Raw genomic sequence first — 23,519 nt, 5'->3', positions numbered from 1 at the left:
ATGCATAAGAACAAGCAACAGGTAAAGCTTTGTTCTTGAACAACTCCCTGTATGCCTGCAGATTTGATACTTTATTTTAAGTTCAAGGTTGGGAAGACTTTTCTTCTTGTTTCAAAGACCTTCCATAACAGCCTCTTACCAACACTTCTTGAGATAATATGATGACAAATGCAATAGAAACTGGGAAAGGGGGTGTAATTAGTATTTCAAAAGCAATTTCTCTTTTTGAGGAATCTAAAATTTTTAATAAAATATTATTTTAAGACACGTTATCAGGGCCTTATAAGCACTTGATATCGGCCAAGAAAGTTACTCTCCCCACCCCCCCCAAATTGGAAAAACTTCTGACCTCATTTAAAATGTATTATTATTTTATATGCCCAAAGTCTACCAAATGAATTTACTCATATAACAGTGACCGTAGGAATGTGCTCTACTTCGGGGGACTTTTTATAAATGTGGAATATGGCCCAATGTCTGTTGCCATGTAATATCAAGAAATTGTTTTCAATAATTACAATTTTGTGGTTCAGAATACTCCCTCCGTAGTTTTGCCTAGGTTCATATAAAAAAATTAATATGTGTTGTTGCTGAAAGTTTAGAAATTGCTAAATCCAGTTGTCAGTTCCCCGTTCTTACATTGTTTAATCACCCAGCAGCATCTGATGCAGTCGGTTACCCTCGCCTCATCTTCTTACTTGGCTTCCATGACAGGATACTTCCCTGTTTTCCTCCTACCTCTCAGTTTCCTTGGCTGGCTCCTCCTCTTCCCTTGACTCTCTTCATTCCAGCATGCCCCAGGTGTCAGTGTCTGGTCCTCTTCGCCATCATGTTCATTCCTCTGATGCTCTCATCCAATCTCATGGTTTTAAATATCATGTATATGCCCATGACTCCCAAACAAGGCCAGTTCCATGGATGTGCAGCCTGTGCCCCCCTCAGGAGGACCCCACACTCAGTTAATGCTCTGTTGTCACGATCTTGAAAATTCTTAGTAATTGTTTAACAAGGGGCTCTCCCTTTCATTTTGCATTGAGTCCTGCAAATTACATGCATGTCCTCCTCTCAGCTTTATATACCCAGACTAGCCATCTCTCCAGACTTGTACACCTAACAGCCTGTTCCACATCTCAACTTGAATATCTAACATATCTCAAACTCAGTAAGAACAAAACTGAACTCTTGAATTTTCTTCCCCAAACCTGCTCCACCTCTAGCCTCCCCAGTCTCAATTGATAATATCTTCATGTTTCCACTTGCTCAGATAAACACTTTGGAGTTATTTTTGATTCTGCTGCCTCTGTCATGTCCCCCAACCAATCCATCAGCCAATCATGTTGGCTCTGTCTTCAAAACATATTCAGCATCCAACGGTTTCTTACCACCTCCACTGCTGCCATCCTGGTCTGAGCCACCATCAGCTTTTCCCTGGATCACTGCAGGAGCTTCCTGTAGGCCTTACAGTCTATGCTCAACATAGAAGCCACTGTGGTCCCTTTAGAACATAAGCCTGATAACATCACTCCTCCGATCAAAACCCTCCAATGCTTCCCCATTTCACTCAGAGTAAAAAGGACAAACTCCTTATCAAAAACACCCACATTTCTCTAGGATCTTGTTTCACCGCCACCACTGCTCCTCATCCTATTCTTTGAGCTCCTCTCCTATTATCTGCCTCTCACTCTCCACTCAAAAACCATCCTGGCTCCCTTGCTTTGCCTTGAAAATGCCAGGCTTCTGATCATCTTAGGGCCTTTCCACAGGCTGTTTCCTCTACCAGGAATGTTCTTTCCCTGGTATATTTTTTTTTTTTTTTGTCTGCGTTTGGTCTCTGTTGCTGCCCACGGGCTTTCTCTAGTTGCTGTGAGCGGGGGCTTCTCATTGTGGTGGCTTCTCTTGTTGCGGAGCACAGGCTCTAGGCACACAGGCTTCGGTAGTTGTGGCATGAGGGCTCTGTAGTTGCGGCTCGCAGGCTCAGTAGTTGTGACACACGGGCTTAGTTGCTCTGCTGCACGTGGGATCCTCCCGGACCAGGGCTCGAACCCGTGTCCCCTGCATTGGCAGGCAGACAACCACTGAGCCACCAGGGAAGCCCCTTTCCCTGGTATCTTTATGGCTGACTTCTTCAAATTTTCTCAAATTCAATGAAATCTCTAGACCCACAGTGAACATCCTATTTAAAATTGCAAACTGCTCACTTCCTGAACTCTCAATGCCCCTTATACCCTACTTAAAATTTTTTTTCTGCAGCATATATCACCTTCTAATATAACATAATACATCACCATATACTATACAATATTATACATTCTAATATGTATACATATAATATATATAATATATATACCCTATATATAGTGTTTTGTATATGTTTTTTAATTTGTTTATTGTTCATTGGCTCCCCTTTCTAAAATGTAAGCTCCACAAGAACAGGGATATATACTATTCAATAAGCACAGTACCTGGCACATAGTAAGCATTCAATAAATATTTGCTATTAAATGAACAGTATATAGTACAATCCATATTTATTATAGAAAAACTTTAAGCAAGGGATTTAATCAATACGTATTTGAATTGTTCTGTCATTTATATAGAGCTCAAGTGATCAGCTTAAACTCCCTCTCCAATATTTAGCATGATGCAAAAGTAAAAACTCACCTTCAGCTGTTCTTTATTCAGTTATTATTCACATGAATGCTATTCCCTTCAACTGTTCATTATTCAGATAAATGGTATTATTCTCAAAGATGGTGTAGTGAGAGTGAGTGGATTAAGAATAAATCACTGTTAAGTGAGATGCTCCAAGATTGCATGCAATAATGATGCCTATTTAGTAGCATCTGCTATAGCAAAGGAATTTTGAAGTAACTAAGTATAACATAACCTCTTTAAGATCCAACTATAAAGAAGCTACTTAGAAGTCTGTAGATAGTGGACTTCTGAGAACTGGAAATAATTTTTGCTGGTGAGTAGTAAGGCAGTCATTCACAGGAAGGAAATGTAGCTTTTCCCAAAGTTAAATCTTGCCATATTTTTCTTGGTGGTGAGATGAAAGGGTTAATAGTCTCTAATATTTAAAATAATTTTGGGGACTTCCCTGGTGGCGCAGTGGTTAAGAATGCATCTGGCCAATGCAGAGGACACAGCTTTGATCCCTGGTCTGGGAAGATCCCACATGCTGCAGAGCAATTAAGCCGATGCACCACAACTACTGAGCCTGCACTCTAGAGTCCGTGAGCCACAACTACTGAGCCCATGTGCCACAACTACTGAAGCCCATGTGCTCTAGGGCCCATGTGCTGCAACTACTGAGCCCGCATGCTGCAACTACTGAAACCTGTGTGCCTAGAGCTGTGCTCCACAACAAGAGAAGCCACTGCAATGGGAAGCCCGTGCACCGTAACAAAGGGTAGCCCCTGCTCGCCACAACTAGAGAAAGCTTACTCGCAGCAACAAAGACCCAATGCAGCCAAAAAATAAATAAATAAAAATTAATTAATTAATTAATTTAAAAAACACTTTATAAGAAACAATGTTTAAAAAAATAAAATAATTTTGAAGCTAACTTTGTTGGTGCTTTCAAAGAAAAGTTACAGAGAAAGGTTTCACGTTTGAGCCTAACACTACAATGAAGAAAATGCAAATGAGCAAAGAATGCCCTACCTCTCTAAAAACTAGAATCCTAAGTCAGGCGTAGGGCAGCCTGAGGCAGGCCTAGGAATTGTGTCCAACCTGGTATGAGGAAAAGTTTGATCTAAAGGATCAGTGTAGGGCTATATTTCTGCCTGTAATTTAATGGGGTTTCAAAAACCAGTATCAAGAGTTTGTGTGGTTGGAAATGAAAATTTATTAAGAAAAATTAACACATTTAGGATGATTCCCTCTGGGGAAGAGAAGAGGATGTTTCCTGTCTTTAACCATGGCTCTTAGAATCTTTTGTGCAGCATTTTACAATTTACATGTTGCTTCCATTTACATTATCTTATTTTGATCATGACTAAGCTATTTACCAAACAGGTTAGATAATAAGAAAATAATCAAAATGAGTTTTTCCTTTTTAAATGAGATTTAAACACATTTTAAAATTATATTTATAAGTATAGACTTCGAATATATTAAGTTTCAAAATTATCATTGTGGCATAAAGACTATAACTTTTTATTACATAGCACAGATGGTCCTCCTCAGTTTTAGACGTGGTTGAAGTTAAGGGAAAATAAGGCAGAGCTAGCTGACTGGCTGTACCTTTGGGAAGCCCAGTCTGTCCCAGGGAATGTCCACAACTCAATTTTGTTGTAATGTCCAGAGCTGGTGCAGCTTTCAGGTCCTTCCCCATACTAAACAAACACTCAACAAGCCTGAAAAGAGTATTTCCCCATTGTAATTAAGAAAATTACTTCTTGTTTTATAAATATTCAAGGATTTTGTGACACAATAGAGGGAAACAGATAAATACATCATTTAAATGAAGTATTGTGGTTATTATCAACGGATCTGCACAATCTATTCAGGGGAGTAAAACCCATAGTTTCCCTGGGGTGGAATCAGAGATGATCTTATGAGAGAACTGCATCTTTAAAAAAATCATTGCAATACCAGAGAACATGAATAATAGCAGAACTGGGATACTTGATTCAAATAATAACTAACATACTAGTATTTCTGTTTTGAAGCTTTTTAATTCATAAATTAAAATGTAAGACTAGGTATTTAATGCAGTTTAAATTTTAAAATCATACATTAAGTAAAATGAAAAATTACAAAAATTTAAACATTAAATATAAATCATTACCAATATCAGTGGTTGGCAGGTAAAACAAATGAAGTGTTACAAACGAATATACACACTACATGAAATAAAGAAAATGTAATTAATCATGAAAAATAGAAGATGAAATATGATATCTTTTTTTTTTAAGAAAGATGTTTCTTTAAGTGCCAATTGGTTTTTATTAGATAGTGAACTTATTTTTGTGCACATTTTTCCAGTTGCTGAGAAAGCTCTTTCTAATTCTACACTAGTTGGAAGAGGACATATTGGTTATTAGCTAACTCCAGATATTTTCTTTTTACTCCATCTCCAAATGATCTTTGTCTCTGTCTCTCTCTGTCTCTCTCTTGTTGACTTTAATGACATATTTTTAATAGCTATCTTTTCCATGGGTTGTGATCTTTTTGTTGACAGCAAGCTGTTTTTCTAATTCTTTCAAAAGAGATATTACAGTTCCCTTTTGGCTTCTTTAGTTTCATAGTGGGATTCCATGCAGAGAGTTTCTTGCATTAATTTCAATACTGGCATTTTCATATCCTATTTGTTCAGAAGTTCCTGGAACACAAATAAGTATTATTCTTCCAATAGGAGATTTTCCTTTCAATTGTCATTAATTCTTCCTCTTAAGAATTATGGAGACAGTGAAGAATTTTATCTAAACAAGTGAAACAGTTTGATTAGAAATTGTAATCCAGTTTAATATGTAATGATTCAAATTTCAGAAATTTTTAGAATAATGGTTTTATTCCAACAAAAAATACTGATCTTCTGGTACCTTAAAATATCATAGTATATGAAACACTAAAAAATTTTTTAAAAACCGATATTGCATTTACTTGCTTAAAAGTGAAATGTAATCCACATAATACAAGGCAGATGTGCGGTTCAGTCCCAGCATTAAAAGAATCACAAATCCAGCAACCTGAAGTAATTAAAATAGAAACTCAAATCTTTACTATACCCTCTGAAGAAAATCCCCAAGGAGAAATACTTACTTAAAACTTCAACAAAATCCCCTTTCTTTATCACAATTGCCTGGAACACATCTGGAAAGTTATTCAAAAGTCTTTCTTCTTTGTTCATTACCAAAGTTCTCAGAACTTTCATTTGAACACATACAGGGTGAATTCTTGTCTTCCCATTATCCTTCACCTTCCAGAATTACCATTTGTTCTTTTCCTTGTAACCCTCCCCTCTTTCCCATGAAGGTCTCCTGTGTCCTCAGGTTAAAGATGGAATGGGAGGTAAGGGACTTGAGGTAGGTCCTATATTCTTTCAAGGAGCATGCCTACATTGAGAAAGAGGAAGATAGAACAGTAGCCTGAGGAGGCCACAGTGTTGAGGGAGGGATTATTTTTTGCATTGCTTTTGAATATAAGAAACATTAACATGTTTATAAGACATGGAAAAGGGGCCAAATGGAAAGAGAGACATTAAAAACACAGAAAAGATGGACTAGAATAACCCAAAGATGGAGGTTCCGGGCCTTTGCACATGCTGTTCCTCTCTTGCCCGAGACTCCCTTCTATGTACCCCATCTGGCTGTCTACTGCTTGTTCTTCAGGACTCAATTCAGAAATCATGTCCTACAGAAAGTCTTATAGGATCCCCCCTCCATGTTTCCATAGCTACTGAAGCTCATCCTAGTGTGGCCCTCACCCCTGTATTTAACGGTCTTGTGCACTTGCAGACTCCATCTCTAGAGACCAGGTCTACAAAGCAATCTTGAGAAAGAAAAACAGAGTTGGAGGAATCAGGCTCCCTGACTTCAGACTATACTACAAAGCTACAGTAATCAAGACAGTATGGTACTGGCACAAAAACAGAAATATAGATCAATGGTACCGGATAGAAAGCCCAGAGATAAACCCACACACATATGGTCACCTAATTTATAACAAAGGAGGCAAGAACATACAATGGAGAAAAGACAGCCTCTTCAATAAGTGGTGCTGGGAAAACTGGACAGCTACATGTAAAAGAATGAAATTAGAACACTCCCTAACACCATGCACAAAAATAAACTCCAAATGGATTAAAGACCTAATGTAAGACCGGACAGGAAAAACACTCTTTGACATAAACCACAGCAAGATCTTTTTTGACCCACATCCTAGAGTAATGAAAATAAAAACAAAACTAAACAAATGGGACCTAATGAAACTTAAAAGCTTTTGCACAGCAAAGGAAACCATAAATAAGATGAAAAGACAACCCTCAGAATGGAAGAAAATATTTGCAAATGAAGCAACGGACAAAGGATTAATTTCCAAAATATACAAACAGCTCATGCAGCTCAATATCAAAAAAACACACAACCCAATTAAAAAATGGGCAGAAGACCTAAATAGACATTTCACCAAAGAAGACATACAGATGGCCAAGAGGCACATGAAAAGATGCTCAACATCACTAATTATTAGAGAAATGCAAATCAAAACTACAATGAGGTTACACCTCACACCGGTCAGAATGGCCATCATCAAAAAATCTACAAACAATAAATGCTGGAGAGGGTGTGGAGAAAAGTGAACCCTTTTGCACTGTTGGTGGGAATGTAAATTGATACAGCCACTATGGAGAACAGTATGGAGGTTCCTTAAAAAACTAAAAATAGAACTACCATATGACCCAGCAATCCCACTCCTGGGCATATACCCTGAGAAAACCATAATTCAAAAGGACACATGTACCCCAATGTTCATTGCAGGACTATTTACAATAGCCAGGACATGGAAACAACCTAAATGTCCAACGATAGATGAATGGATAAAGAAGATGTGGTATATATATGCAATGGAATATTACTCAGCCATGCAAAGGAACAAAACTGGGTCATTTGTGGAGATGTGGATGGACCTAGAGTCTGTCATACAGAGTGAAGTAAGTCAGAAAGAGAAAAACAAATATCGTATATTAACGTGTATATGTGGAATTTAGAAAAATGCTATAGATGAACCTATCTGTAGGGCAGGAATAGAGATGTAGACGTAGGGAATGGACATGTGGACCTGGGGGGAAAGGGGTGGGTGGGACAAATTTGGAGACTAGGTTTGACATAAATACACTACCATGTGTAAAATAGATAGTTAGTGGGAACCTACCATATAGCACAGGGAAAAGCCTGCATGTAGCAACGGTGCTCTGTGCTCGGTGCTCTGTGACGACCTAGATGGGTGGGATCGGGGGGTGGGAGGGAGGTCCAAGAGGGAGGGGATATAGGTATACATGTAGTTGATTCACTTCATTGTACAGCAGAAGCTAACACAACATTGTAAAGCAATTTTACTCCAATAATAGTAATTTAAAAATAAGACCAGGTCCAGTTGATCCTTGTAACCCCAACCTCAGGCAGAGGAAGTGGTGCACACTGTAGTAGGTTCTCAATTAACATTTGCTGAATAAATGAATGAATGCTTTAAAGAGAGGAAGAGGTGGGTTTCCCTGGTGGCACAATGGTTAAGAATCCGCCTGCCAAGGCAGGGGACACAGATTCGAGCTCTGGTCCGGGTAGATCCCACATGCCGTGGAGCAGCTAAGCCCATGTACCACAACTACTGAGGCTGCGTGCCACAACTACTGAAGCCCACACACCTAGAGCCTGTGCTCCGCAACAAGAGAAGCCACCGCAATGAGAAGCCCGCACACCGCAAGGAAGAGTAGCCCCTACTCACCGCAACTAGAGAAAGCCTACATGCATCAACGAAGACCCAACGCAGCCAAAATATTACATGAGTAAATAAATAAAAAAATAAAGAGAGGAAGAGGTGGTCACACAACCATAAAAATAGGATGAGTCTTCTTTTTGAAAGAAACTACTTAAAACCATCATTTTCGTGGTCTCTTTAACTAAGATAGGAATCCTGACAGCTCCCATATAATCTGAAGGCCCAAAGAGAAAGTATAAAAGGAACTAAATATTCTACAATTTAAAATAACTAATTGATTCCAAGATGGGTGGGCTGTGGAAGGCAGCCCACTTCAAATCTCATGTAGTCTATCTCAAGTCCCAAACATGCCCTTCTTCTTTAAGGCTTTAGATTTAACCGTTCCAGAGAATTAATGTTTGTTTTAAGCAATATATTATTTAATATAACATGTACTATCTCACAGTTCACACGGGTCAGGAATCAGAGCATGGGTTAGCTGGGTCCTCTGGGTCAGGATCTCTCACAGGGCTGCTGTTAAGGTGTTGCCCGAGGCTGTAGTAATCGCAAGGATGAGCTGAGGAAGAATGTGCTTCCAAGCTCACTCACATGATTGTTGGCAGGATTTAGTTTGTCACGAGCTGTTGGGCTGAAGGTCTCAGTTCTTTGCTGACTATTGGCCGTTGGTTTCCCTCAGTTTCTTACCATGTGGTCTTCCCTACAGGGTATCTCACAACATGGCAGCTGGCTTCATCAGAGAGACAAGTGGGAAGACCCAAAGGGAAAGTGTGAACAGGATGGGAGTCAGTCTTTTATAACCTAATCTCAGTAGCGACAGCCCATCATGTTTGCTCTATTCTACTTATTAGAGTCAAGTCACTGGGTTCCACTCACACCCAAGGGGAAGGGAATATACAATGGAGTGAGTATCTGGAGCACAGATCACCAGGAACCATTTTAGAAGCTGCCTGCGCAATGGTGTTTTCACGTTTGTGTCATCAGGTACAGTAGTAGAGCAACAGTTCTGCAATTTACACCGATAGGTACATCAAAGAGAGGACCCAACCCAGAAGTCCTACATCTGTCTTGGACCCACTATGAGAGCAGGTGTGTCAAATCTCCCCACTGCTACATGTCAGAAAAAAATCTGTGGGACTTAGCATCCCTGACCAGCCTCTAAAACCACAGGGCACAACTTCAGATCGAATGACGGAAATTTATAGAATTGTACAAATGAGGCAAGAAGGATGAATCCAGGGAGTCGTGCCCCTCCTTGGTTTACCAAAAGGTTGGTAGGATTTTCAGGGGAAAGAATTAAAGAAAGAGGCTGAAAAGAAGAAAGGTAGAATCTTAGCCTACTTCCTCAGAAAGCAGAGCCTGAAACAAAGGCTGAAGTCTACATTCTTTTTTTTTTTCTATTTCTTTATTTATATTATTTATTTATTTTCATTGCGTTGGGTCTTCGTTGCTACATGCAGGCTTTCTCTAGTTGCAGCAAGTGGGGGCTACTCTTCGTTGCGGTGCGCGGGCTTCTCACTGCAGTGGCTTCTCTTGCTGTGGAGCACGGGCTCAAGGCGTGCGGGCTTCAGTAGTTGCAGCACGTGGGCTCAGTAGTTGTGGCTTGCGGGTTCTAGAGTGCAGGCTCAGCAGTTGTGGCACACGGGCTTAGTTGCTCCACAGCATGTGTGATCTTCCCGGAACAGGGCATAAACCCGTGTCTCCTGCAATGGCAGGCGGATTCTTAACCACTGCACCACCAGGGAAGCCCTGAAGTCTAGTTCTTTATTGAGGAATGTGAACTAGGGAGCAGGAGCAAGGGATGGGGGATAGAGGCAGGGAAGATGGAAAACTGATGCAACGATGCGTCATCAAGTTGGCCGTCACTATGGGTGACTGGCTGTGGGATCCAGTGGGACTACCAAGGAGTCCCCTGAAATGCATCTCAGGACAATCAATTAGGGATAAAAGGGGGGTAATATTCTTCAGTCAAATCCCATCCCCCATTGCTCAAAGGTCCCCCCAAGGGTGTGAGCCCCACTACTTCTGGGTTGCATAAACATGAGCACTATGGTGGGTTTCCACAGTGTTCTTCACCATGGAGCCAGCAGACAAACCCCAAGTGGAGGGTGAGGGGCAAGATTACAATTCAAGATTATGAGCCCCTTAAGGTCATGGACTATGCATTTTTCATCTTTGTGTTCCAAATAGCTCAAAATTATGATGGACAAATGTTCGTGGAATAATGAAGGAATGAATTTTAAAGCCTCTAGATTCACTGAATGTAGTTTGTGACTTACATGCTCCTTCAAACTAAGAAATTGTGAAAAAGTAGAAAAAAGTTTAAGAACCAGGAAAGCCATTTCTGGTTTATTAATAAGTAGGAAGAAAAATATGAAGACTGAGTTAGTCTGAAAACCTAACAGTGTAACACCTTAAAACACAGATTTTGCTTTATAATAGTTAAAAATTTAAAACATTTGGTTGGTTAAAATAATTGCATGTATATTTATATTTTATTCCATTCCACAGAAATTGGAAATCGTTTTATATGTGTTTGTAGAGAAAAAAAATATACAATTACATAAGACTTGTTTAAAATAGTATTATTCACAGTGAGGTGTTAAACCCCTAAGGATATTCAGTGGTGGGTTCACAAAACTTACAAAGTAAATATGCCATATCTTCCAGAAACAAGAGTGTTACAATGATTTTTCCTCTGGGAGGGTGGGGAAGGGGCAACCTGAGAGGTAGGTTGGGGATGAATACTGTTCTCCTAAGTATACATAGCATAAAGAGGCTGTGACGGTTAATTTCATGTGTCAACTTGACCGGTCCACAGGGTGCCCAGATACTTGGTCAAACATTATTTTGGGTGTTTCTGTGAAGGTGTTTTTGGATGAGATTAACACTTAAATCCTTAGCCTGAGTAGAGCAGATTGTTCTCCCCAATGTGGGTGGGTCTCATCCAATCAGTTGAAGACCTGAATAGAACAAAAACGCTGAACCTCTTCCAAGTGAGAGAATTCCTACTGTCTGATGGGCTTTGAACTGGGACATCAGCATTTTTCCTGCCTTCAGACTTGAGCTGAATCATAGGCTCTTTGGACTAGAACTACACCATCTGCCCGCCTGGGTCTCCAGCTTGCCAACTCACCCTGCAGATCTTGGGACTTTCCAGCCTCCATAATCACAGGAGCCAATATACATACGATAGCTAGATGGATAAATAGATAGATAGATAGATAGATAGATAGATAGATAGATAGATAGATAGATAGATAGATAGATAGATGATAGATGGATCCATCTTCTCTGAAGAACCCTGATCAAAACAGAAGCCAAGAACATTCATACTTGACCTGTTGAATTAGAAATGATTCCCTTCCCAAAGTCTTCACTAGTATTTACTAACTTCGGTAAACAAAATAATAACCATTCCATTTCCAAATTGGCCTCAAACAGAAATTGACATAACATAAAAATAAATTGTAGAATCCAGGTGGTAGGTAAATTAATTCTCCCTGTATAATTCTTTCTACATTTCTGTATGTTTGATAATTCTCATAACAAAATATTGAGGAAAAGAAATTTATTGGCCAGCCAAGATGGCTGCCGCCGCGGTGAAGGCTGCACGAGGGTGGTCGGGCTTTCTGCTGGGCGTGCGGAGTGTTGTCCTGCGGCTTCCAGGGCTGACCCAGGTGAGGTGGAGCCGCTATGGTCCTGAATACCAGGACCCCCAGATTGACAAGGAATATTACCGCAAGCCCTCGGCTGAGCTGACTGAGGAGGAAAAGTATGAGCGGGAGCTCAGGAAGACTCGGGGTATCAAAGCTGCTTCTGCGACGAAAACAAGCTCTGTGTTTGAAGACCCGGTGATCAGCAAATTCACCAACATGATGATGAAAGGAGGAAACAGAATACTGGCCAGATCCCTCATGACGTAGACTCCGGAAGCTGTGAAAAGGAAGCAGTTTGAGAAGTACCACGCTGCTTCTGCAGAAGAACAGGCAACCACTGAACGCAACCCTTACACCATCTTCCACCAAGCACTGAAAAACTGTGAGACTGTGATTGGGCTGGTACCCATGCTCAAGGGTGGCCGTTTCTATCAGGTCCCTGTGCCGCTAGCCGACCAGCGTCGCCACTTCCTGGCCATGAAGTGGATGGTTACTGCGTGTAGGGAGAAGAAGCTCCGGCGGATGCTGATGCCGGAGGAGCTGTCTCGGGAACTGCTGGAGGCTTTTCACAAGCGGGGCCCTGTGATAAATAGAAAACACGACACGCACAGGGTGGCCAAGGCTAACCGCGCGCGGGCCCACTACCGCTGGTGGTAAGGCGCGGGCGGAGGAGCTGGGAGGATCCCAGCGCGCTCTGCTGCAAGAAATGGCGTGAGCCACCGCCATGTTGCAGAACACCTGTGGGTTAAGCGTATACTTCCCTTTCAAGGGCAGGCGGGCCTCATAAGAAGGATGGAGCAGCATGTTTACTGATTGTTAGTCCTTTCTTTGGGGGCTAGAACTCGCTCTCCCTGCCCCATCTCCTTGCAAAGAGGGGACATATCAACTTGGATTTCCCCCAAGAAACTTAGGGCTCATCCAGCCCTTCTCTTCCTTCAGATTGGGGTGGATCTTTGGGTGATATGAAAGGAAGCAGCTTTAGTATCAGAAAAAGTTTATTAGAAAATTCTCATCCTGAGCTAGTGTAGCATGTGATGTGGTATTGCCATCCATTAAAACCAACTGGAGGAAACATGCTCGGTTCCAAAGTGGTCCTTGTACAAAATGTATAAAAAGCAGTTTCTGATGTGAAAAAAAAAAAAAGAAATTTATTTAAAATGCATAGGTTGTGAGAAAAAAAAAAAACCTTTAGGTTAAAGAGGAAAATGAATGTTTATAAATAGAATAAAGTGGAACAAAATCCTTACTAGGATTTTAAATCAATTGAGTTTAATTCAAATCCCAATTCCAAAATGGCAGTAACAAGATGCCATCTCAGCAGATGACCTTGACCCTTAATTCATAGACAAGAATGACACCTTCAGGTATGAAGTACCCCAAATGTCCAGCACCCTCTCGTACAGACTTACCTCCAAGTATCTCTTTTTTAGCTTTCTCTAGTCTCAGAGGATGAAGTGTACTGCCTCTTGGTCAAGACCAATCCAGCCACCTTGTCCTTGTTGCTCCTTCATTCTTCAAAGTCTTGCTCCATCAGTTAATCTCTCTCTGCTCTTGTTTCTTCAGCTCCTTTCTCATTACTGGTTTCTTCCCCTACAATATTTATGAAATGCTTAAGAATCTACTTTTCCAAAATATCCCTTCTTTGTCTCAGATACACAAGATAACTATTTCATGGAGATTCCTGTTTAGAAGATTCTGGGTCTTCCTTGGGTAATGCTGGTCTGTGAACTGTCTGTTACTGATCAGAGATTGAGATAAGGAAGTTTCATCAAAGTGTAAAGCAACTACACCAATAAGCACGCAGTTTCATTCAGCTTTTTTTTTTTTTTTTAAGTAAGACTTTCTCAATGAAATAAACAGTGTGTTCGTTTATATTCTGGCACCTTACCTCACTATGGTTACAGTCTAGTAATGAACAGTTTGTGGACCGGCACCCATCAGTGGACTAGCTTGTTTGTGGACTACACATGGAGTAATACTGACTGGAGTGACAATAATGCAAATCTCACTATATCCCCACACCAACATCCTACCCCGGTCAAGTGAGGCTGGAGAGAGAATTGTCAGAATTAACTCAGTTACGTGTTCAGATTACACTTCTAAGACATAGATCACGTATGTTTGAATCAACATCCCTCTGGAAAACTGTTTTTCAAACTACAGCTCTTGACCCAAACTACTTCCTAAGAATTGTTTTATGGAACTTTTGATTCAGTTATATTTATATATTTTTGATAGGTTATTGTTTAAAAATATTCATTCCCCTTATCTCCGTGATTATACTTTTCTGTCCTGGACTTAGGGCTTGCCATTGACTTGCTTTAGCCAGTGGAATGTTAGATGTGACATGATCAAAGGTTTGAAGAATATTTGTGCAACTGGGCTTACTATTTTGCACCTCCGCCATTTCCATAAGAAAAATATGCTCAGGCTAGTCCACGAGAATCAATAATAGGATGAGAGACGCATGGGGCAGAACCACCCAAGCTAGACCCCACCAGCCAGGATCAGTTTATATCAGCTAACCACCCACCAACCCACAGACCCATGAGCAAGCCCTGCCAAGATCAGCCGTGACACCCAGCTGAGTCCAGCATAGATCAGCTGACCCTAACCAACACACAACTGAGTGAAAGAAACGCTTGCTCTTGTATATCCCTAAGATGTTCTGGCTGCTTTATTACAAAGAAATAGCTGATTGATACACATTTATATGTCTGTATTGGGTTGACAATATAATGTGTATTGCAGTGGGTAACAAAAGGTTTGAAAGCCACTGGTCTAGAAAAATACCATGTTTCTCCTGCATTCCTTGCTATTTAATGAACTTAAAGGAAGTTCCTGTCTGGGAGTGGCTGCTTGCAGTAATAAAGAATGAAGGTAAACAGAAAATAGAGCTGAGAGATGAGAAATTAGGGGTGGGGTCTGGGGCAGAAAGAGACAGAGACTTAATAGCAACAAGCCTTTATTTTATATGCTGAGGTCCCTAAAATTGACTGTTTCCTGTTGCTTTTTCTTTGAGAAGTTTTCTCAAGTTCTAATACAATGGTATTTATTAATAGTATTAAGTCCTGGTTTTCACACTGGCATATATTCATTGTTTATAATCCATCTCCTTGCAGTATTCTTAGCTTAAATCATATATAAAATTAAATGTTGGAAACAAAGGTAGGATTTTTCTTCACAATTTAATTCATCCTACCCATTATCATTACATCTCAAACTATAAAATGTTGGATGCTTCACAGAGGCTTAAATATCTTATAATTAAAACACTTTAGTTTCAAAATGCAATTCATGGCTCAGAAGTAATGAGAAGTAATAATTTCTAATAACTGTCTCAATTAATAACTCCCATTATTATGAATTTTATATTTACCATGTTTTCAGTACTCCATTTAAGAGGGCTGCCCACCAGGTGAGGGTTACAGCAGTAAGACCTGTGGGGTGAGTCAGCCCACAGTAAGGGCTGAGGGACAGTGGAGGAGGTAAAGGCCTTTTTTTGGGGGGAGGGGGATTTATTTTATTTTTTATTTTTGAATTTTATTTATTTTTTAAACAGCAGGTTCTTATTAGTTATCTATTTTATACATATTAGTGTATATATGTCAATCCCAATCTCCCAGTACATCCCAACCCCCCCCCCACCAGCCCCCTACCCCGGTAAAGGCCTTTTGAAGACCAACAAAAACACCCCCAGAATTTGGAACTGCCATAACCAGCGAGTGTTAGAGAAGCAGCAGTAATGACAGAGTGAAGGTTACCACACTAAGAATAGTGAAGTAAGAAGACAATCTGCCTCCATTCTTCTTCTTCCCTGGACCCACTTCAAAGGGCTGGGGGATGACGGGGGGAGGGTCCCATACCCACTGCAAACCCCACAAATTTGGCCTATGTTAAATAGAACCGCATTACTCTGATAACCGAAAGTAATGGAATTAGATCAAGATGTAGCTAAGAAACCCTGTATCCAGAGGGAAAGGGGGACTTTTTAACAGTTACTTTTTAAAAATCCTGTTTATATCCTAATAAATTAAGATTCTTTAGGGAACCTCTTTCTTTGTATTGTTATCTCTAGGAATATTTCTATCCAAATAAGGGACCATTGTATATATTGGGGTGCCATCTCCTTGGTCAGTTCTGGAGAAGCTTTGATTTTACTTCTAATCTCTATATTTAATAATAATAATAATAATAATAAACTTCTGAATATTTACTATGTGCCAATGACTGTGTTTTTGTCAATGTCTAAGTGCCAAATTTATAGATTATTCTATACATTATATTTAGATTACTATCTCCAATCTCCCAGAATTTATTTTAGGAGCCCCTAATCTCATGAGCAGCATGTTTCTGAAACATTTTCAAGTCACTTTCACAAGTCAATTTAATGTTAGTTTGTATCCGTTTCAGAGGTTGACGCATCTAATCTTATCCCTGGATCTTCAGATTACCTCACAATTTGGATTCTATAGTTCCCTACAGACTGATTTTAATGAATATTCGTTTTGTTTTGTTTTGTTTTGTTTTTGGCTGCGTTGGGTCTTCATTGCTGCGCGTGGGCTTTCTCTAGTTGCGGCGAGCAGGGGCTACTCTTCGTTCGTTGCAGTAGCTTCTCTTGTTGCAGAGCATGGGCTGTAGGCGCGTGGGCTTTCATAGTTGTGGCACGTGGGCTCAGTAGTTGTGGCTCGCGTGCTTAGTTGCTTTGCGGCACGTGGGATCTTCCCAGACCAGGGCTAGAACCCATGTCCCCTGCATTGGCAGGTGGATTCTTAACCACTGCACCACCAGGGAAGTCCCTAATGAATATTCTTGCAAACACCTTTTTTAAGCAAGAAAAGTTGATTTGTGAATTTTCTTTTATGATTTGTGAAGCCAAGGGAAAGAAATGAATGAGTTGGTATATTCTGTATCAGGGGCAGAATTAAAATGTAACTTTAAACTTTTCACTGTCTAGTCTTTTTCTTTCTTTTTTAAAAAAATTTAGCCAAACAAATCATTATAAAATCATATTTGTATGATTTAGAAGTTTAGAAAATTGTTTAAATCACCTGCCTACTTTTAAAAGACTGTATACACATTTAAATATAATTCTCCCAGATAAAAGTCTATATTATTTTTAAAGACAGGGAGATTTCACAGTCTCCTTTCATAAACAATTCCAGAACTTAAAAAAACAATTCTTCCAGAAAATGCTCTTTATGTCTAACTGCATAATTCATTCCTTAAACAAACATCTACTATGCATAGGCATTGTACCCAATGCTGAGAATATAAATTAAGACACTGTTCCTGACCTTAAAGGTAAATTTCATTTATCACAGGTAGAAATGCCCACAGCCAAGTCATTTAGTATGTTGGGTAAGAAAGTCAGAATTCAAAAAGTTCTCAAAAGTTTCAGGTAAGCTAAAACAAGCCAGGTGAAATTAAATGGCAATACATTTAAACTCATTTACTGAGGAGGGAGGGGAGGGGGGGGAAGGAAAATAAAAAATCTACTGGAGTATAAGTGGGGAGAGACCAGGCAAAACACTAACAAATGTAAAAGCCTGGAGGATGCAGTTGATTCCAGATTTAGTAACCATGTGCAGTTGTTGCCAAGAAAGCTAATTTTAGGATGGCTTAATAAAAATATGGTGCAAAGAAAAGGGGTCAAAATATTTCCAATTGATTTTGTACCAATTAGATCTCACACTGTCGTGGGGGGTGGCTTATTCTAAGTATTCAACACAAACTAGAGCACGTTAATAGGACAGTTGAAAAGGTGAAGGGTCTGAAAACAGTATCTGTAGATTTGTCAGAGAATGATGATGTTTACCCTAAAAGAGAAGCTGAAGTGGGACATGATTGCTGTTTTCAAATATTTAAAGGACCCATGTGACAGAGCTTGCTAGCTGCCTTTCAGTACTCATTTTTCCCTTCATCCTTAGCTACAGAGCCCTGATTCTTAGCAGAGCACTTTGACATTTCCCAGCCTCCTTTGAGGTTAGTGGGCCATGTGACTAAGTTCTGAACATTGATATATCAGCATAAATGGTATATGGTACTTCCAGAAAATCTCCTTAAAGAGAAGGGGTGTGCCCTCCTGCATTTCTTCCTCTATCCTGCTGTGAGGAGTGTGATCGTGATGACTGCCCTCTAGCAGCCACTTTGGATCATAAGGGCAAAAGTGACACTCCAGGAATGGAGGAGGGGTAGGAGAGAAGGAGCCTGGGTGCCTGACACTTTCATGGCAGTTGTCATTTCAGCCGAGGATTTTCAACTTCTGGATATCTTTTACATGAAAAGAAATAAATTTTCATTTTGTTTAAGACACTGTTATTTGGGGTTTTTCTTATATGTAGTTGAACTTTGGGTGCCAAAAAAAAAAAAGATATTTTCTAAGACCTAGACATCTTTAAAAAAATGAAATGATCTACTTTGTGATGCAGTTACCTATCTCTGTATCTGTTTAAATGGAGGCTGTAAGACGAGCTTCAGAAATGGTAAATATTCCAGGGGGTGAAGAGAAAGTGGGTTATAAGACCTCTAAAGTTCCTTGCAGCTCTTAAGGTATGATTTCCCCCCACCCCACCTGGGGATCAGTGGCTCTAAAAAACAAAACAAATACAAAAACACACAGCTCCTTCTTCCTGTTGAAAACATGTTTGGACTGTCCCCACCAGACTTGGTCCAACATGAGTGGCTTAGTGGTGGGTAGTCTCCTGGCCATGCTGCCTGACTCTGTCTTGGAGTTAAACTTATTCTAAGACAGGCACTTCTAAAGTAAAAATAAAGGAGAACCAAAGAGCAAATCAATAAACTCTTCAGCAAAAGTGGTGTCATAAAGACACTCATTATGAACCTGGAAATGAATAAAACAGGACCTCTGTGGAGGTCCTTCCTGTGTGCCTATTGTAGTTGGCGAATCAAGGTGTAGCCCACAATCATCACCATGCTTAAATTTTTTTCCTTTTGTAAAATGAGGATAAAACCCCTAACGCCTTTCCATCTTTCCTCTTCCATTCTACTTCCCAGCTTCTAATAACTGTAACATTACTTTGTTTACTTTGTTACATTGTCTTAATATTGTTTTTTAACTATATTTACCTGTGTTTTGTCTATTGATTCTTTAAACATTTATTTCCTCGAAACAGTAATACATACACATGGCAAAAGAGTCCAACCGTGAACAGAACACACAAGAGATAAAGTCTCCCTTTCATCTCAGAGTCTGACACCCCATCCTCTAAGCATGTATAGGCTGCTATATATATTCATAAGTGTTTTCTAGAGGCACTATTATTTTATCTTTTACATTTAGGTCCACAATCTATTTAGAACTTTTGCATAAGTAAAATGTTCACATAAGCATCTGTTTGGGAACCCTATTCAGGTCCATTGGTCTACTTTCTAACATCTGGTAGTATAAATCCCCCAACTTTGTTCTTCCAGATTATCTTGGCTGTTCTTGATTTTCTGACTTTCCATATACATTTTAGGGTCAGCTTGTCAATTTACACAGACACACACAGACACACACACAAAATCTGCTGGGATTCTAGTAGGGATTAGACTGAACCTACAGATCATTTGGGAGAACTGACACTTTTACAATATTAAGTCTTCTGATCCATGAGCATAGAATATCTGTCCAGCTACTTGGGTCTTCTCTGATTTCTCTCAATAACACAATTTTCAGTACAGAGTTCTTGTACCTCTTTCATTAAAATTTATTCCTAGGTGCAGTGGGTGGGATGGTGCCCCAAAGACATTAGATCTTAATCCCCAGAAACTGTAAAATGTTTTCTTATTTGGAAAAAGCATCTTTACAGATATGATTAAGGATCTTGAGACAGGAGATAATCCTGGACTATATAGATGGGCCGTAAATGCCAGTAGTGTCTTTACATAATAAAGAAAAAGGGAAATTCAAGACACACACAGAGGAGAAGGCAATGTGAAGATGGAGGCAGAGGTTGGAGTGATTGTGGCCTCAAGCCAAGGAAGGCCAGCAGACACGAGAAACTGGAAAAGGCAAGGAGCAGATTCTCCCCTAAAGCCTCTGGAGGGAGCGTGGCCCTGCTGACACCTTGATTTCAGACTTTCGGTTTCTAGAACTGTGAGAAGATGAATTCATTTTAAGCTACCAAGTTTGTGGTAATTTGCTACAGTTGCCACAGGAAATGAATACACTAGGTATTCAATAGTTTTGGTGCATTCGTATATGGTATCACTTTTTAAAAAATTCATTTTCTAATTGTTTAGTGCTGGTACATAAAATATAACTGATCTTTACATACTGACTGTATCGATTTGCTAAATTCATTATTAATACTAAATGGTTTATAAATTATTATAATTTTATAGAGACTATCACCCTTTCTCCAAATAACAGGTTTATGTATTTCTTTCTAATCCTTATATATTTTTACCTTGCCTTTTTACAGTCGCTGGGAGGTCTAGCACAATAGTGAATTATAAATTCTTATACATTTTGATTTTGTAACTATGAAAATGTACTGTCTGTTCCAAACTTATAATATAATGAAAATAATGTTAAAAAATTTTAATACAGTAAAAAAGCAGCCAAACAAAATAATCAACATCCTTCTAGTTAACAAATCCAAAGGACTTTTCTTAAACCCCTCTCATGACTCTGCATCCTTAGACATTATTAACCCAGACATTGTTTATTAACCCTTTTTAATGCTTGCTTCTTCCTTGTCCAGATTCTTTTCTTCCTCTAACCCCTTATAGACATCCCCCAAATTTTCTTAGAACTTTTCTCTTTCTATACTGTCCTTGTTCACTGTTGGGATACCATTTTGAGGCCTATTATTATTCTTCAGAACCCTTTTCTTCAGGGGCAAAACAGAAACTTGCTTCCCTTCCTTTTTTTAAAATGCCATACCCCAAGACCCCTTCTTCATCCGAGTAGAATGCAGTCTTCCCTGCTCTGCCTTCTTTGCTGTACTCAAGAAAACCGTGAAATCTTCTCACTTTAAGGGTTTTACTAATAAATAGAAGTTACAGAAGTCCCCAAACCTTCACAATGTTTTGGTCCTGATCTATATACAAAAATTCCTTTCTGCAGAAAAGTGGCTGGAAGGTGTTGCAAAGTTGGGGTGTCAGAAAGCTGGCTGGCCAAGCAGCCTCAGAGTGACATTTATCTTTGTGAATTCACTCAGTTCAGGGTCTGGCCTTTGTGTTACATGACCACAGATGCTGAATCATGATCATTAGAACTTGTGTATGAAAACCAAAATACCAATGTGTTAATTCACAATGAAAAATGTAACTGTCAAGGGAAACGACTATTCATTTCATTCGGCGAAGACATTCTCTCCTTGTAGAAAAATTATATGGGAATTAAAATAATATTCAGAACTGTATTTGGTAAGAAAAGGAATAAAAGGTTTAGTTTTATGATTCAAATATTTAATGGCATCATATCAGGTTTTGATAGAGACGAAATTACCTCCACTACCAAAACCAGATAGGTTTTGTACCTGCTCAGGAGACCTTCCCCTTTAGACTGAGACGCTGTCGAATACTTACTTCCCAGGCTTTTCTTGGCTCAATTCCTGATTTAGACATTCTGCTTTAGGGATGTTGTTTCTTTCAGTGAACTATTTTCTGGCCAGAGAGGCTTATTTTTGGTTTGATCCATTCTGCATTGACCTACTATAGAAATCTTCCAGGACAATCTTTATTTTTAAGTGTTTGAAGAATATCTTACTGTGGACCTCAAATACCACTCTGCATACATCTGCATACTAGATGTTCACAACAAGTTCTCACTTCTACTTACTGGTGAGCAAAATTAAAAAAAACAAAAACCCCAAAAAAATAAAAAAAGGAAGAAAATCCTAAGTAGCCCCCAATGCCAGGCAGCCTGGCGCAGAGCAGACGTCCTCAAATCTGGTGAACGAAAAATGCAGTTCCTACTCCTGCCTAATGAAATTCAGGAAAGCATTACAGAGCGCATCGCCTGCCAGGCTGGAAACTCTGCCAGACTGCAGCTCTGGCCTCACCTCCACTCCGGGCCTCCGCCCTCTCCAGAGTTCTGCTCCAAGGCTCGACCGCAGGTCAGCGCACTGAGAAAGCGCCAACTGGGCAAGGACCCTGTCCTAATTTTATTTCACAACTGACAGCACCCACTCCCCTAATTAAATAGCAAAGACAAAAAAAAAAAAAAAGTAAGAGAAGGAAAACGGAGGAAAAAGGTTACCAAAAAAACCCAACAAAAACAACCACCTTTCAGCAATATACAGCTGTATTGCTCGGCACTGGGAACTCATCTCGGAAGCCTCAGTCTCTCCAGGGAATCAGGCCCCAGTTCTGAGGATCAGAAACAGAACTGCAGCGTCTGGATGGTTGGGACCGAGCCTACTTCTCCGGCCACCTGGGCCTCGGGACCGAAGACCTCCCTGTTACTCCGCCAGACTCCACCGCGGGCAAGCGCGCGACCCTAGCTCGACGCTGTTGGAGAAGCCCTGAAACTGGGCAGCCGGTCCTCCGCAGCATCTCAAGAGGGCCGCGCTCCCGCCGAGGTCTGCCCTGACATCTCGCCGCGCAACCCTCTAGAAAAAAGGGGGGCCGCACCCAGAACTCGGGCGCCTAGGGTCGCACCGGGCCCTTTCTCAGGCCGGCAGCGTTCCTTCCGCCCAGAGAGGGCAAAGAGTCCGGATGCCTCGCGTGCGCCTCCGCCCGCGCTCCGGAGCGCCCCCTAGAAAGGAAGCCCGAGAGGCGGCCGCGCCTCTGCGGCGATTTTATTAGCGCTCGGTTGGGGTTGCCCGGTCCGTCGGCGAGCGGGACTTCCCCTCCCCTCCCCCTCTTCCCCGGCGCCCCTCCTGCCCTCCCCCGCCCGGAGGCCGGAACCTCCCTGCGGGGCGGAGTGATACCGGCGGCGCCGTAGAGCTCGGCGCGGCCGAGAGGGACGCCGGGGACTGCGCGGGGCGGCCGGCGGGCGGAGGAGGAGGAGGGGAGAGAGGCGGGGCCGGGGCGGGTTGTTGTGAGGCGACTGCGCTACTGCCGGACCGGGGCGGTTATGGCGGCTCCATATTAACACCCTCCTCCTCCTCCGCCGCCACCGCCGTCTCCTCCTCCTCCTCCTCTCCCTCCCGCCCGCGCTCGTAAGCCATCTCCCCCTTCACCCTGACGCCTACCTCTTCTCCTCACCTTTCCCCCTCCCCTCTTCTACCATGCCCGGCATGATGGAGAAAGGGCCCGAGTTACTGGGGAAGAACCGATCGGCCAACGGCAGCGCCAAGAGCCCGGCGGGCGGCGGTGGCAGCGGCGCCTCGTCCACCAACGGCGGGCTGCACTTCTCGGAGCCCGAGAGCGGCTGCAGCAGCGACGACGAGCACGGTGGTAGCCTCGAACTCCTCCCAGCCAGCCCGCCTGCCCCCCTCCCTCCTCCTCTCCCCCAGCCCCCTC

The 23,519-nt window shown here is 41.2% G+C and overlaps 1 protein-coding gene, 1 long non-coding RNA gene and 1 pseudogene across 4 annotated transcripts in view; 2 read left to right on the top strand and 1 right to left on the bottom strand.

The window, feature by feature from the left end:
• Positions 1 to 4,812: 4,812 nt before the first annotated feature.
• On the bottom strand, positions 4,813 to 23,383 carry LOC118890901. The gene is made up of 4 exons (XR_005018850.1): positions 23,262 to 23,383; positions 13,508 to 13,688; positions 5,770 to 6,062; positions 4,813 to 5,329 (listed from the first exon to the last, which is right to left on the bottom strand). It is a non-coding gene; the product is annotated as an uncharacterized LOC118890901 (long non-coding RNA).
• Positions 11,663 to 13,216, top strand: LOC118890892 (annotated as a pseudogene).
• The window catches only part of RCOR3 (REST corepressor 3), a 50,252-nt gene continuing 49,773 nt past the window's right edge, over positions 23,041 to 23,519 (top strand). The window contains exon 1 of one of the 3 annotated variants that reach the window (XM_036844261.1): positions 23,041 to 23,450. In XM_036844261.1, coding sequence (XP_036700156.1) covers positions 23,285 to 23,450 — 166 coding nt within the window. In that variant the 5' untranslated portion in view covers positions 23,041 to 23,284. Of the gene's footprint in view, positions 23,454 to 23,519 lie in introns of all 3 variants that reach the window. The other 2 variants (XM_036844252.1, XM_036844243.1) reach the window with 2 other exon arrangements.

The sequence above is a fragment of the Balaenoptera musculus genome, chromosome 1, assembly GCF_009873245.2.
Source record: "Balaenoptera musculus isolate JJ_BM4_2016_0621 chromosome 1, mBalMus1.pri.v3, whole genome shotgun sequence".
Taxonomy (NCBI): Eukaryota; Metazoa; Chordata; class Mammalia; order Artiodactyla; family Balaenopteridae; genus Balaenoptera; species Balaenoptera musculus.
The sequence above is the reverse complement of the archived record's forward strand: the minus strand, read 5'-3'. Positions and strand labels throughout refer to the sequence as shown.